Source organism: Urtica dioica, chromosome 8, assembly GCF_054948205.1.
Source record: "Urtica dioica subsp. dioica isolate 48M chromosome 8, U.dioica_male_clone48M_v1_H2, whole genome shotgun sequence".
Taxonomy (NCBI): Eukaryota; Viridiplantae; Streptophyta; class Magnoliopsida; order Rosales; family Urticaceae; genus Urtica; species Urtica dioica.
In genome coordinates this window covers 36,912,268-36,924,895 of record NC_142763.1, presented here as the reverse complement: position 1 = coordinate 36,924,895, position 12,628 = coordinate 36,912,268, and the positions used below count along the sequence as shown (strand labels likewise).

Sequence of the window (12,628 nt, the reverse complement as noted above, 5' to 3'; positions counted from 1 at the left end):
GTTTGAAATTGTATGAGGCATATATATCTTTGCATACCAAATGTTGGAATTAAATGTCGATGTAATTCTTTTCCCACCGAATCTCATATGATACAATGTACGCATTTAATCAACAACTTTGAATTACGAACATATAAAACACAGTATGTCATTAGTTCGGAATTTCGATTTGACAAATAAGAGAAATGTGACTGCTATTAGGTGGAAACACGCCCTTAATCTTTAAATAAATAATAAAAGTAAAACAAAGTAAACGTCGATAACGTGTCGTCGATGTAATTCATTTGCTAACAAACATACATTTTTTTTAAAAAAAAACCAAAAAACATACATTTAAGGGTAAATATCATCTTTGAAGAAAATAGTTTGTTTGTTACACTGGTGTTTGAAAAAAGAAAAATCTATATTACACGAAGGGCCCTCCTAAATACGTATAAATTGGAAACGGTGACACTGAGAGTTCGATTTGATTTTTCATTACAGAGAGAGGAGAGAGAAGAGAAGCGAAGAAGCTCTCTGAACCAGTCATCTTTGCTCTCTGGTACGTTTCACTTTTGTCTTCTCTCTATCTCACACTTTCGCAACCAATACCGTTATTTACCATCTTTGGCCTACCTAGGGTTTCTTCGAGTTTTCTATTTCTCACATTTTTCCTTTTCCATTTTCTATTTTCTATCTATCCACTCGAAATCTCCGTTTGTTTGCCCTATGTGGTTCGTCTATCTTCTCGATATTTTCTTTTTCACTCTTTAACTTGAAAATCGAATCAAAATTTGCCAATTCATCTGTTTACAGATTTCGAATCTTCGCGCTAATTTCTTTGTTTCTTTTTAAAATTTATTTTGGCTCAGTCGAATTTTTTGTGGAATTCTAATGTTTGTGTGAATTTATACTTTATCTCGTTGCGCTATAGGTAAATAGGCGCTTCAATTGCCCTGGTACGTAGTGTTGTAGGCTTGTAGCGTTGAATTTTGGGGGAAGGGGAAAGAAGAGAAAAAAAAAAAAAAAAGGTGTAAGCTTTGTTGTTCCAATTGGCTCTGAAACTCTGTGTGATTGGCTCCTAGAAATGGACGACGGAGAGGTGGTGATATCGAACCGAGAGGTGTTCTCGAGCCCGAACATGGAGGGAGATATTCCCGGCGGTTACTCCATGGACAGCTTCTTCGACGAGATCCTCAAGGACTCGCACGCTTGCACTCACACCCACACTTGCAACCCTCCCGGGCCCGACTACTCGCACACCCACACGTGCTTCCACGTCCACACGAAGATCGTCCCGGCCTCGACGGAGGAGGAGAACGACGGCACCGACGACACCGCCGAGTCCTCCGACAAGAAATCGTCCTCGAAGAAGCGGCCTCTGGGGAACCGAGAAGCCGTGAGGAAGTACCGCGAGAAGAAGAAGGCTCGCGCGGCCTCGCTGGAGGACGAGGTCACGAGGCTGAGGGCCGTTAACCAGCACCTCGTGAAGAGGCTGCAGAGCCAGGGTGCTCTCGAGGCCGAGGTCGCGAGGCTCAAGTGCTTGCTCGTCGACATTCGCGGGAGGATCGAAGGCGAAATCGGCTCTTTTCCCTACCAGAAACCCTCCTCCGGCCACGGCATCATGAACAGCAACGGCGCTGGGCAAGGAATGGCCGGCGCGTTCGTGGTGAACCCGTGCAACATGCAATGCGACGATCAGCTCTATTGCCTCCGTGAGGACGTCGACGGGAAATGCAATGGCCTTGGGATGAACGGCCAAGGCTTCAACAGCTGCGACTTCGAGAATCTCCAGTGTTTTTCGGGTCAGAACCCGGGGTTGAAGGAGCATCATCACGGAGAATCTCAGGGCAATTCGTCTGGCTTGAGTAAGAGGAAAGGAACCAAATACGGTGAGCAATTCAACGATATTTTACTACCTCTCTACGACTTGGTTAAGCATGTATTATAACTAGACCTTATTATACTTTGTATTCTGTTGGTCCTTTTCGTGAAACATATAGTCTCTGGCGCTTAAACCGAATTTGTCGTTTTACAATAAAAGAAAAAAAAACAACCGCCTATGGATGTTTTGATCAGCTTTTATCACTTTGATATAGCTTGTTTCCCTGCCTCTGACTGGTTTGGTGTTCCTTTTAATAGGAGGAACTCGTTCTTCAACAGCTAGCTGAATCTATTCAATGCTGATTATCCTCAAGACGCAAAGCTTTTCCAATAAGTAGTTGTCGAACTGCAACATCCAATTTCCTTCTGTGTTTTCTCAATGGTATTCCTTTTTTTTTATTATTATTTTTGCACTTTGTTTATCTTTTAAAATATCAAGTGTCAAACATAGCGCGATTTGGACACTTTGAGCTGAAGTTTTGTTCAGTTGTGTTGTTATGTGATGGTTAAGTAAGCTTATAGCTTAGTCTCGTGTGTTCTATAGAGCTATAAAAAAGGAAGGGTTTGTAAATGCGTAGTTGGTGGAGTTTGTGGCTGAGTCCTACTTCTTGAATTTTAAAATATGATGCTCAGATCATGTTTGAGTTTCAGCTATTTCGTGTTTACTTTGATTGTTAAGTAAAACCGTTTGATTTTTTTTTTTTTTTCTAGTCTTTGCTTCGCTGAATTCTGTTTGAAGCGTTTATGTGCATAACATGAATTGTATGTAAATGATGCATTATCTTGCTGATGATTGTTTAATACTTTTGCAAAATTCAGAGCCATCAAACTCTTGATTGCTCGCAGTCACAGAACGTAGGAAATTGGGGTGTCTCAGTTATTTGAGCTGTGATCAGGTGAGTCAGCAATATCTCACTCGAACCATATATCCATGTCTTCTGGATTATGAAATGCTTAAAGTAGCTTTGCATCTAACAAAAAAAAGTAGGGGAGAGAGAGTATAATAATCTGAGATCTTTTAAGTGGCAAGTGAGTGAATGAGACCTGTAGCTATCACGGTTAGTGAGAGTATAAAAAATATGATCGCCCAAAGAAGAATCTCTATTGGAACCATGAGAGTATAAATAGACCTGTAGCTGTCAATAAGTCCAATAGTAATGATGAAAAAAAAAAGAAATTTGAAATAATATCTTTAATACTTTTTTTTTTTTTTGTGATATTCTCCCTTTTATGTACTGAAGATATTCTATTTAAAAAAAGTATCGATATCATTTCTGAAGGATGGCTTTGGAAATTAGAAATTAACTTATGTTTCAAAACATGGAAGGACAATAAAGAACAAAGGAAAGTATGAATAAAACTTTGTGGGAAATTCTAGGCCATTAACCATGGAATTACCGAGAGGCAAATAGAGAGAGAAAAAAAGTCAACTTGGGTCAATATGATTCTGATGTTGTTTTAAGAGGAGAGGAAAGGAGAAAGTGAAATGATGTATAGGACTGGTAAAGATAAGAAAGTAGAGAAGTATATGTGCCCAAACTTTATGGTCTTCATGTGATTTCAAGGCATCCAAAAATATATATATATATATATATATATATATATATATATATATATATATATATATATATATATATATATATATATATATAATAAAAGGGAAGGAAGATAGGCGACCTATCTTTGTTGCACAACCACCCACTTGCCATTTACTTTTAATAGTGTTTGATGCAATGTCGATGGTTGAAATTTACCCTTCGACATATTATATGCTTTGTACGATAGTCTGTCATTTTTTTAGGGTCGCGCTTCCCACTTGATGTGCATATTTTATAACAGAGTTTCTTTATTTGGTACTAATAATACAAGTAAGCAACTTTGTTTTTTGTTTTGGAAGAAAGTAAGCAACTTGTTGTGTTGAAGTCGTCTTTTGATGTGTTTTCGTTAAAAAGAAAAATTAAATAAAAAATATAAAAGAAAGTGTCTACATTACTCCCCCTTAGAGACAAGACAAAGTGAAACGTGGCACGTTATTCTCGATATAGTACAAACTTAAGTGATACCGACAGGTAATAATGTACGTACTCGATCGTGTAATATGTAGTTATATTGGTGTCACACTCACATCTTGAGCCACCTATATCATACGCAGCAGCACAGTACTATGCTATGAAGTATGAACTTGTCAAATTATAGCGTACTTGATATCACCAGTGTTTTGCATCATTTTGTATGCTACATTGAGAATTAACATTTCTATATTCTTACTCCTGAACTCAATAATCCAATTTTTACATCTATAAACATATAATCTATATCCTTAAGTAATAACATTTATAACGAAGCAAGGTCCTTGAACTGCAGCATTCTACCATCTATGTTTCAGAATATAACTGGGAGAATATTGCATTTCTTAAACCGTTAAACTATTAAATGTCCAAACCTTTGATATTTAGTCTAATAAACAATGTTTTTCATCAGAACTTGCTATTTTGCCATGAAATTCTAACTCTATTTGACTTTTTGGACGAAACATTTTTATATAACGAAATGTCCTCGAAATACTCAGCAAAAAGAAGTTGGTTATATAATAATTGCCGTGAAAACATCAGCAAACCGGCTCAACGGGTATTTTGAACTTTGTTATAAATAAATAAATAAAAGCCCCTTGTCAGAGTCCGAATCAGCTCTTGGTAAACAAATAAACTTTCTCAAAAACTAAATAACCCATGAACGCTTAAAGATACTCACAAATGCCTTTTAACAAACCCTATCCAGCCAAAGGGCAGGCTATTCAGTTCTAATCACAGGAAAACACTCGGGGAACTACCAGAGACCTTGCCATATTGGTATCGGTTTTACGACTCTAAATAAGTTTACTGAGATTAGTCACTCATCCCCATAAATGCTGTCAGCAAGTTGCCAGATCTGAAGAGTGTTGTCCTCGGCGACGCTTGATATCGTCCACGCCTCGTCTTTGTTCCACGAGAAATCTGATATCTTTGCTTTATGACCGCCGTGTGAGAAGAGAAGCTCTGGCGGACCATCGTCCCCGTCTCCTTCAGACTGCTCATCCCCGATCCTGAGATACAAAGTTCCCGATATTTATGCACAAAACTCTTCAAATAGTAACAATGGAACTTGTTAAGAATATCAAGGCTTTGTTGATACCTGTTGAGATCCCAGATCATGAGCCTTCTGTCATCCCCAGAAGAGGCCAACACGGTTTCGTGATTCGGATCCCATTCAACCTGAAACACTTCCTCTCTGCAAAGACAAATCGGCTTGTTTCATATGTTACACAGGTTAAAGATTGTTTCTACATTTACTATTTTAGAGCCTTTCGTTAGAAATTGGTAAGAGCATATACAAAAAAATGGCAAGTGGATAAGCATGACTGACTATAAATAGAGCCGAAAATGAACAAAGGCATAGAAAAGCGTACGTATGACTGCTTAAAACATGAAGTGGTATTGTAAGCTTTCGCATATCGAATAGTGCAACGGTTGTGTCGGAGGAAGCCGTGGCCAGAATCCATTCATTGTACGGATTGAAAGAAAGGTAGTTCACCTGAGATTGTTAAGAAATTCACACGAAAAGAGCGAGATGAGATACTGGAAAACCATGATTGTATGAAGCTTAATAATCCGAAATGAGACACGAGTAATGCCAGAAGAAAAAAATATTTCACACGTAATTCATCCAACAAAGTGACCTTATTTTTCCCCACATCCTTCACAACCATGTTAGTTGGGCTAGAGTAAATTTTGAGGATAGTAATTGGGCTATTTGATATAGTTAGATGAAATTAGTCAACACATGTTAGTTAATAGAAGCATCACAAACGGGACGAATTTCAGTCCGATCATCTTAAACTTAGCTTATTTTTCTGCTTCTATTAACAGGAATTTAAAAACCAAACAATATTAACACATTATCCACTAGATTTTAACTTAACCTTTCTTCTTCTTCTTCCTGTTAACAAAAACGAAAAAAACCAGACAAACTACAGATAATCAAGTATTACCTCTTTCTCGTGAGCCTTAACAGAATGTTGGCTCTGGTTTGTTCGCAGATCCCATATAACCAAACGACAATCATCGCCCACAGATCCAAATAGATTCTCGTTCTTCTGATGCCACGATACATCTCCAACCGCCCCATCATGACCCTGTAATAAAACTCACACTCACCGTCAGCACCATTGATAATTCACATTCACAATCATAACCATAGACACAGATTCAATGACCCCAGAAGTTTACCTTAAACACATGCATAGCATCAATCACTTTGTCCTGAGCCACAGCAGACACATCCCAAAGACACACTTTGCAATCGTGAGAACCGCTCAGAAGATAACCCTCTTTATTCGGACTCCAAGACAAGCCATAACCTTCGGAATCGTGACCCGTCAGCCTCAAATCTGGGTCACAATCGCTCCCATGAGGTCGTCCCTCCTGTTTAGAACAGTCAAACACAAATACCTCGGCGCCACTCGTCTTTGCCCCAACAATGGAGGCTTTTTGAGGCATGTAACGCGCTTTGTTCACTTCTCCATCAACACGTATCTTTTGCGTTATCTCCACCTACACAAACAGTCGAAACAAAATTCTCATTGGCCTTTTAACAAACACGTAGTGCTCAACAAAATAACACCCAACGGCCGACCAAATCCCGAATCCTGAACTTCACAGTGCTATTAAAAAACCCCTAATATATAATGAACAATAGATACTGTAATACGCCATGAATCACTACTGTTATGACATCCACTCAACAGAACAAACCCTAATTCACAAACACGGTTTGATATTATTCATACTGTCTCAGCGACATTTTAACAAACACATGGTACGCAATGAGAAAATTTATAATCAAAACCCTAAATTAAGCACTCGTTACCTTAGGTAGAACAGCGTTCGGATTGGTCGGGTCAGACACGGACTCCGACGACTTTACCGGAAGGAGAGCGTCGGCGACCATGAGGAAGTTCGAATTTCCGTCGGAGGTGTGGGTTCCGAGGACGAGGCGGTGGAGAGAGAAAGCCGGGTCGGAGTATGGGCGAGGAGAGAGAGGAGACCAGTGGACTGTGAGCGACGGCCATTCGAGAGGGTGAGAGATCACAAGGTCGTAAAGGAACGGAGAGTTCTTCTTCCATATGGCGTACTCCTCCTCGACCTGTTCCGCACTCGCGCCTTGTTCTTCCTCCGCCATGGATGAGACACTTCGACCTCTCTGGGTTTGCTTTTTCTGTTTTCCCGCCAAAAAAATGAAAGAACCGCCAAAGGTGTAATGTTGATGAAATGACTTTTGTAAGAGGTTTTCTTTATTTATAGCTTTAATTTAATGAACTACTTTAGGCCTTACTGGCCCTCTATTGAGGCCCAATCTAGAATGTTTTATAGGGACCTATTTTATTTAGAGATTGCAGGGAAACCCTTCTAGTGTTTACTATTTCCGATTTTTTATTTATTTCCCTTTTCTTAGTTAATGGTTTTTTTTTTTTTTTTTTTTCTCGGTATATTATCTTTATTGGTGTTTCTTGTTTGTTGATTTGATTTAAAGAAGGAAAAAAAACCATTCAAACAGTTGATTGTAAATTAAATTCAAACCCTCAAAATTCTACTTTTTATAGCCATTACGACACACAAAATAATAAACATTGAAACACCATATCTTATTTTTTTAGCTTGAACTTCATAACTATACATTTCATTAGAATTATGTTTTTAGAGAGCTAAGCTTTTGGGTATCGACAGAGAAGAAGTCATTGAAGGTCTTGGTTGGAGAGGAGAAGAAGAAGAAGTAGTGGGACAACCATCTCCACCTCTACAATCTCCATTTGTTTAAACCTCTTAAACTTTATCTTTTCTTTATTCCATTGTTGTGAACTCTAGTTTGAACTTGGAGATTTTTTCTAAATTATGACATCCTCAATATTTTTGGACCAAAATTCAATATGTCGAAATTAATCCAAAAGTACGACTTCTTTATATTTATTGATACAAAACTACCCTCAATTAAATATCTTTTTATTTTTCTTTTATATTTCGTCTGTCTAGTTTGTTTACATGGTCGTCAATAATCTATTTTAATTTATTGACATTGTCGACAATTTTTTTTTTTTTGAAAACCTGGAAAATCTGGAGAAAAAAAATTCATTTGGAAAATCTGAAAATTTTAAAAATTCAAAATCAATCTCGTTTCGAGCTTCTCTCCATTTATCGGTGAGGATTTAGGTTTATTGATCATGGCTTTAACTTTAGGGTTTGGGTTTAAATTTTGGTATTTCTTTATCATTTTTGGTGGAGAAGAAGAAGAAGAATCGGCATGGAGGCGAAGAGAAAGAGAAAGAGAGATTTATGTCCATATCAACGTGCTTCACGATTTCACTCCCTCCAAAGCCTCGTATATACCTCATATTTTGAAAAATCAGGAAAAAAAACTGGTTGAGGAATCTGAAAATTTGTTTGAAGATTATTGACATTTTATCTTTTTATTGAAATGAATGTCAATAAATCTTCAAACGATTCTGCGAAATTCTGTGAAAATTTATTGCCATCGATGCCTATAAATTTTCTAGATGTTAATAAATCTTCAAAGAATTTGGTCTGTTGACAACGATGTCAATAACTTCATAGACCAAACGAAAAATGATTTCTAACTTTGCTTTTGTGACCAGTAAGTAAATACAAAATCATATGGATATTTCATTAAGGGTATTTTTTTTCTAACACATTTAAAAAAAGTCATACTTTGGGATTAATTTTGACTTATTGGATTTTGGTCCTAAAGTATTGAGGATGTCATAATTTTGACTTATTGGATTTTGGTCCTAAAGTATTGAGGATGTCATAGTTTACGAATAATCCCTTTGAACTTTAGCCTTTGAATTTTATTTTGTTCTTAATTGAGATTCATATGAGATTATTTAATTGGTATATTGTTATTTCTTAATGTTGATTGTTCATTTTATAGTATGATTTCTTAGTTTCGTATGGCTTTGATTTTTTTTACTTATGACTATTATATTTTGTTTAATTACGTAAATGATGCGCTTATCGATTATGAGAGGGTGCAATATAATTGGATATTTTGTTTTGGTTGGGATCACCTCAAGTTTGTGCTTAAATTGAGATAAATTGTAGTATACAAAGAAATTGGGGTATTAGATATCGCTAATTTAGTCTAGTTAGCTAAGTAGTTAATGCCTATGCTCGTTTATAAATCGAGAGGTAAAAAACAAGCGTACGCGACCCATTCCGCACTTTCCGACTTAGAGCTCTATATAGCCTCATCGGTTCGTGTAATTGTCCAAAATTCCGGAAAATTCGTGTTAATAGGTACCAAGCTAAGAGGTATAAGTTCCCAAAAATTTTGGTCCATTTTTACTCGAATAATTTTAGTGGATAATGAAAAGGGATTCAGACTAGGTGTTCCTAAATTAAGGTTTGTATTAGGAATGGTCAAACCAACCAACCGAATCTTAGATCCTATGAAGTTGGGCCCTTTTCATTTTATTATAATTTGTAAACCATTGTTACTCACTTATTGTATTTTAATTCGGTTTTGACTTAAAATACAAAACCCCCCACTTTTTACATTTTTATAATTCAAATGGTTTTTTCGGTTGGTTTATGTCTAAAATCGAGCAAGTTCCTTGTGGAATTGATATTCATATCTCGTACACATTTATTACTCGACGACATATATGCTTGCGTATCATGCAAGTTTTTAAGGTCCATGGGAAAGAAGAAGAGGAAGAAGAATGGTCACATAATAAGATGTCTCGCTTGAATGTCTAAATCTCATAGGTGAACTCAGTTATCGTCTTTAGGTCAATGTAAAAAATAAATAAGTTCACGTTGTAAAGGACAAGCTTAGGTATGAATCTTTCATATGAGTGAGTCCATATGAATTGGATTCTTTTGATATTCTTTAAACAGTTATGTAGATATTTATTCCAATACCATTTAACTATATTTGTTACGGCGTGATCTGCAAAAGCCAAAGCGTAAGTTTCGATTATTATTATTTGTAACTTTTGGATTGTATGTTATGTTCTATGATTATAGAGACGTGCTTACGTACTAGCACAAAGTTTGTGACAAAGTTTAGTATGTCATGAGATAATTATTGACACTCTGGATGGATGACGAGTAAGATAGTGAGGAAACGATTAAGAAGTGCGATTATAGATCACTTGTCCATAGAGAGATTGTGAGTGTGTAAATTCACTTGGGCAAAGAGTGATTTTGAGAGTGTAGATCGAGACCATAAAAATGTTGATTTAATTGTGGAGATTGAGATTGTTTGGTTGCTTAAGGAGGTGGGACTAAGGATATCAATATCATTGATGGGTAACATATTATATATGTGAGACTACAAACTCACTTTTGTTTCAAAGTTGAGATTGCATATCTCACTCATTGATTGATGGCACATTGTGAGACTGCAGATCTCACTTGTGATTTGGAGGTGAGAATGTGCATCTCACTTTTCTTGGTTGGTGGTAACATGTGAGACTGCGGATTACACTTATGTTTGGGAGGTGGGACTGGGGATCTTACTCCCCTTGATGTCTTGTGAGACTATGGATACCACTTTTGTTTAGGAGGTGGGATTGTGGATCTCACTTTCTCGATGATTGATGATACATTGTGAGATTGTGAATCACGCTTAGTTTTTGTAGGTGGGACAAAGAATCTCACTCTCATTAATTAGTGGTAGCATGTAGGACTATGAATCAAACTCTTGTTGATTTATATGAAGAGACTACAGAGTCCACCGTTATTGATTGATATAAAAGGATTGTGGATCCCTACATGTCGACTAGAATAAAGGGACTACGCATGCCACTCTTGTTGATAGATACGAAGGGATTTTGGATCTCGTTCTTAATGATAAATGACACGCTATATGAGATTACATATCTCACTCGAGTACTCGATACAATATGATTATTATCAAACATAGTATGAGATTGCAGATCTCGTTCCTATTGAAGTTTAGCCGACTACTAAAGTAGATGTGCCATATTCTAAGAGGATAATAGACAATATCTATAAAAGCATGCTCTAAAGATGAGAGTTATACCATGTGATATTGATTTTGGAAGTTATATTGCTCTATTAAGTATAGGTGTGAGAATAAGTAGGAGCGTGAGGTCTTATTGATTGCATAAGTGTGTCTAAATATAATGTGTATGCATGCATTGCACTATAATTTCGTTTTCTTATCCATTTACTTAGCCATCACTGTCACGGTCGTCCCAGAGACGACCGGCCGGGAGGCCACTAGGGGCCTAAGACGAGCGAAAAACGTGTGTCGGGCATGGACAAATGTCCCGCACGGGATGGAAACCTTCTTAGAAAGTCTAAGGGGGCTTAGGCAGGATTCAAAGACATGGACCAAACCATTCAAGGGAGTCATGGAAAGTCAAATGGTAGGGTGTTGTTGGTCTCTATTCGGGGTACCTTGGTGTAAAGCTCTCCACCACCCGTCTTAGTGACTGATGTGAGCTTCCCGTGTGCTGAAGAGGCAGGCATGCGGGGCGAACATACATAGTCGAAGAGACTAGTGTGTCGTTCGAGTTGGGATAGGCTCGGACCAATATTGCTGCGGGGGCAGTACTGTGCGCCTTTTATCCCACACGGTGTTTATTCCATAGAGTTTCTCCGGTTCTCGGTGTCGACCCAAAGGGAATCGAATTGATCATCGAATAGACATTCTCGTTCCACAGACGGTAGGAATGTCCCAAACGCGAGGAGTCCGAGGTTCGACTCTATAAGCGAGACTTGAAGCCTGAAACTCATGGTGTGAACGAGACATGCGGAGATCAAAAGGATGAGGGCTAGGTTGTGAGTCGATTTGCTCTTTCAAACATCCATTCGCATGTGTTGCGAGACGAGAAGTCGGAGTAAGAACTATCGGTGCGGGTACGCCTACTCGGTAGAGGAATATGATATCCCATCGTGAAGGGAACAAATGATGATTTGATCTTGGCTAAGGCATCGCACACGCAACCAGGTAGAGAGTCACGTGGGAGAGCGCTGATGCGGGATTGGTCGAGGTGACGCGAGCGAATCTAGTAACGAGGCGAGTGTTAGCGAGGCATTTTTCGGTCAAGCCTCGGCAATAGGATACAGTTCTGGTTGCTACGAGCGAGACTTTTTGGATGTAGTTCCCGTTAGGATATCCGTGTTCGTGAGCACGAAGTGCGCGAGGGTTTCATGAAGAAGATCGAGGAAAGGTAGGCTGGCCATGACTGTGAGAGTCTTGGGACCGCACGCGGGTGTAATATTTCACTGAAAATTTTGGGCCCGTGACAGTTGGTATCAGAGCCTAAACTATTCAAGGTGAAGGCAGAATTGATCGAGCAACGACTATGCATCAATAAGTCCGTGTGACCTCGATATCATTCGTAGAAAGAATGATGCCATTGGTTGCAAGGAAGGTCGAGGTAACCTTGTTCTCGACAATGAAGGCCGACATGTAGGCTCTACCAAAAGCGAGCATCACCAAAAGATAGATAAAGATGCTTGGATGCAGCGAAGGCTTCACGCAAAGGCGTACAGGTAAAGAGGGTTTGTGCATTAACTTACCATGTGCTTAAGAGTCCTAAGATTAGTTACAGAAAAGTTCTCAACAACCTTCGTGTAGAGACACTGCCGACAAGCTAGGAAGTCTAGATAGTCTAAAGCTTAACCATGTCGCTGAAGAGTTGCCTTGTGGAGGATAAGGTTGAGACAAAATCCAAGAG

The 12,628-nt window shown here is 38.4% G+C and overlaps 2 protein-coding genes across 8 annotated transcripts; one reads left to right on the top strand and one right to left on the bottom strand.

Moving 5' to 3' along the window:
• The first annotated feature begins 399 nt into the window (after positions 1 to 399).
• LOC149389613 (basic leucine zipper 23-like) lies at positions 400 to 7,655 on the top strand. Of its 7 annotated transcripts, none has more exons than XR_016300562.1 (5): positions 400 to 541; positions 914 to 1,871; positions 2,122 to 2,245; positions 2,683 to 2,759; positions 7,626 to 7,655. XR_016300562.1 is itself a non-coding variant. In XM_089621857.1 (4 exons), exons 3-4 carry the CDS (start codon positions 1,067 to 1,069, stop codon positions 2,148 to 2,150), a joined length of 834 nt encoding a protein of 277 aa, XP_089477983.1. In that variant the 5' UTR covers positions 401 to 541; positions 914 to 938; positions 1,065 to 1,066; the 3' UTR covers positions 2,151 to 2,563. The 7 variants fall into 7 exon arrangements, 4 of the variants coding, with proteins under 4 accessions (XP_089477983.1, XP_089477980.1, XP_089477982.1 ...); XR_016300563.1 differs by lacking the exon at positions 7,626 to 7,655 and adding an exon at positions 6,774 to 6,898; XR_016300561.1 differs by lacking the exon at positions 7,626 to 7,655 and having other exon boundaries at positions 2,683 to 3,406.
• LOC149389614 (WD-40 repeat-containing protein MSI3-like) lies at positions 4,493 to 7,317 on the bottom strand. The gene is made up of 6 exons (XM_089621853.1): positions 6,769 to 7,317; positions 6,129 to 6,452; positions 5,891 to 6,034; positions 5,309 to 5,433; positions 5,035 to 5,130; positions 4,493 to 4,945 (listed from the first exon to the last, which is right to left on the bottom strand). Exons 1-6 carry the CDS (start codon positions 7,078 to 7,080, stop codon positions 4,753 to 4,755), a joined length of 1,194 nt encoding a protein of 397 aa, XP_089477979.1. The 5' UTR covers positions 7,081 to 7,317; the 3' UTR covers positions 4,493 to 4,752.
• Positions 7,656 to 12,628: the final 4,973 nt, after the last annotated feature.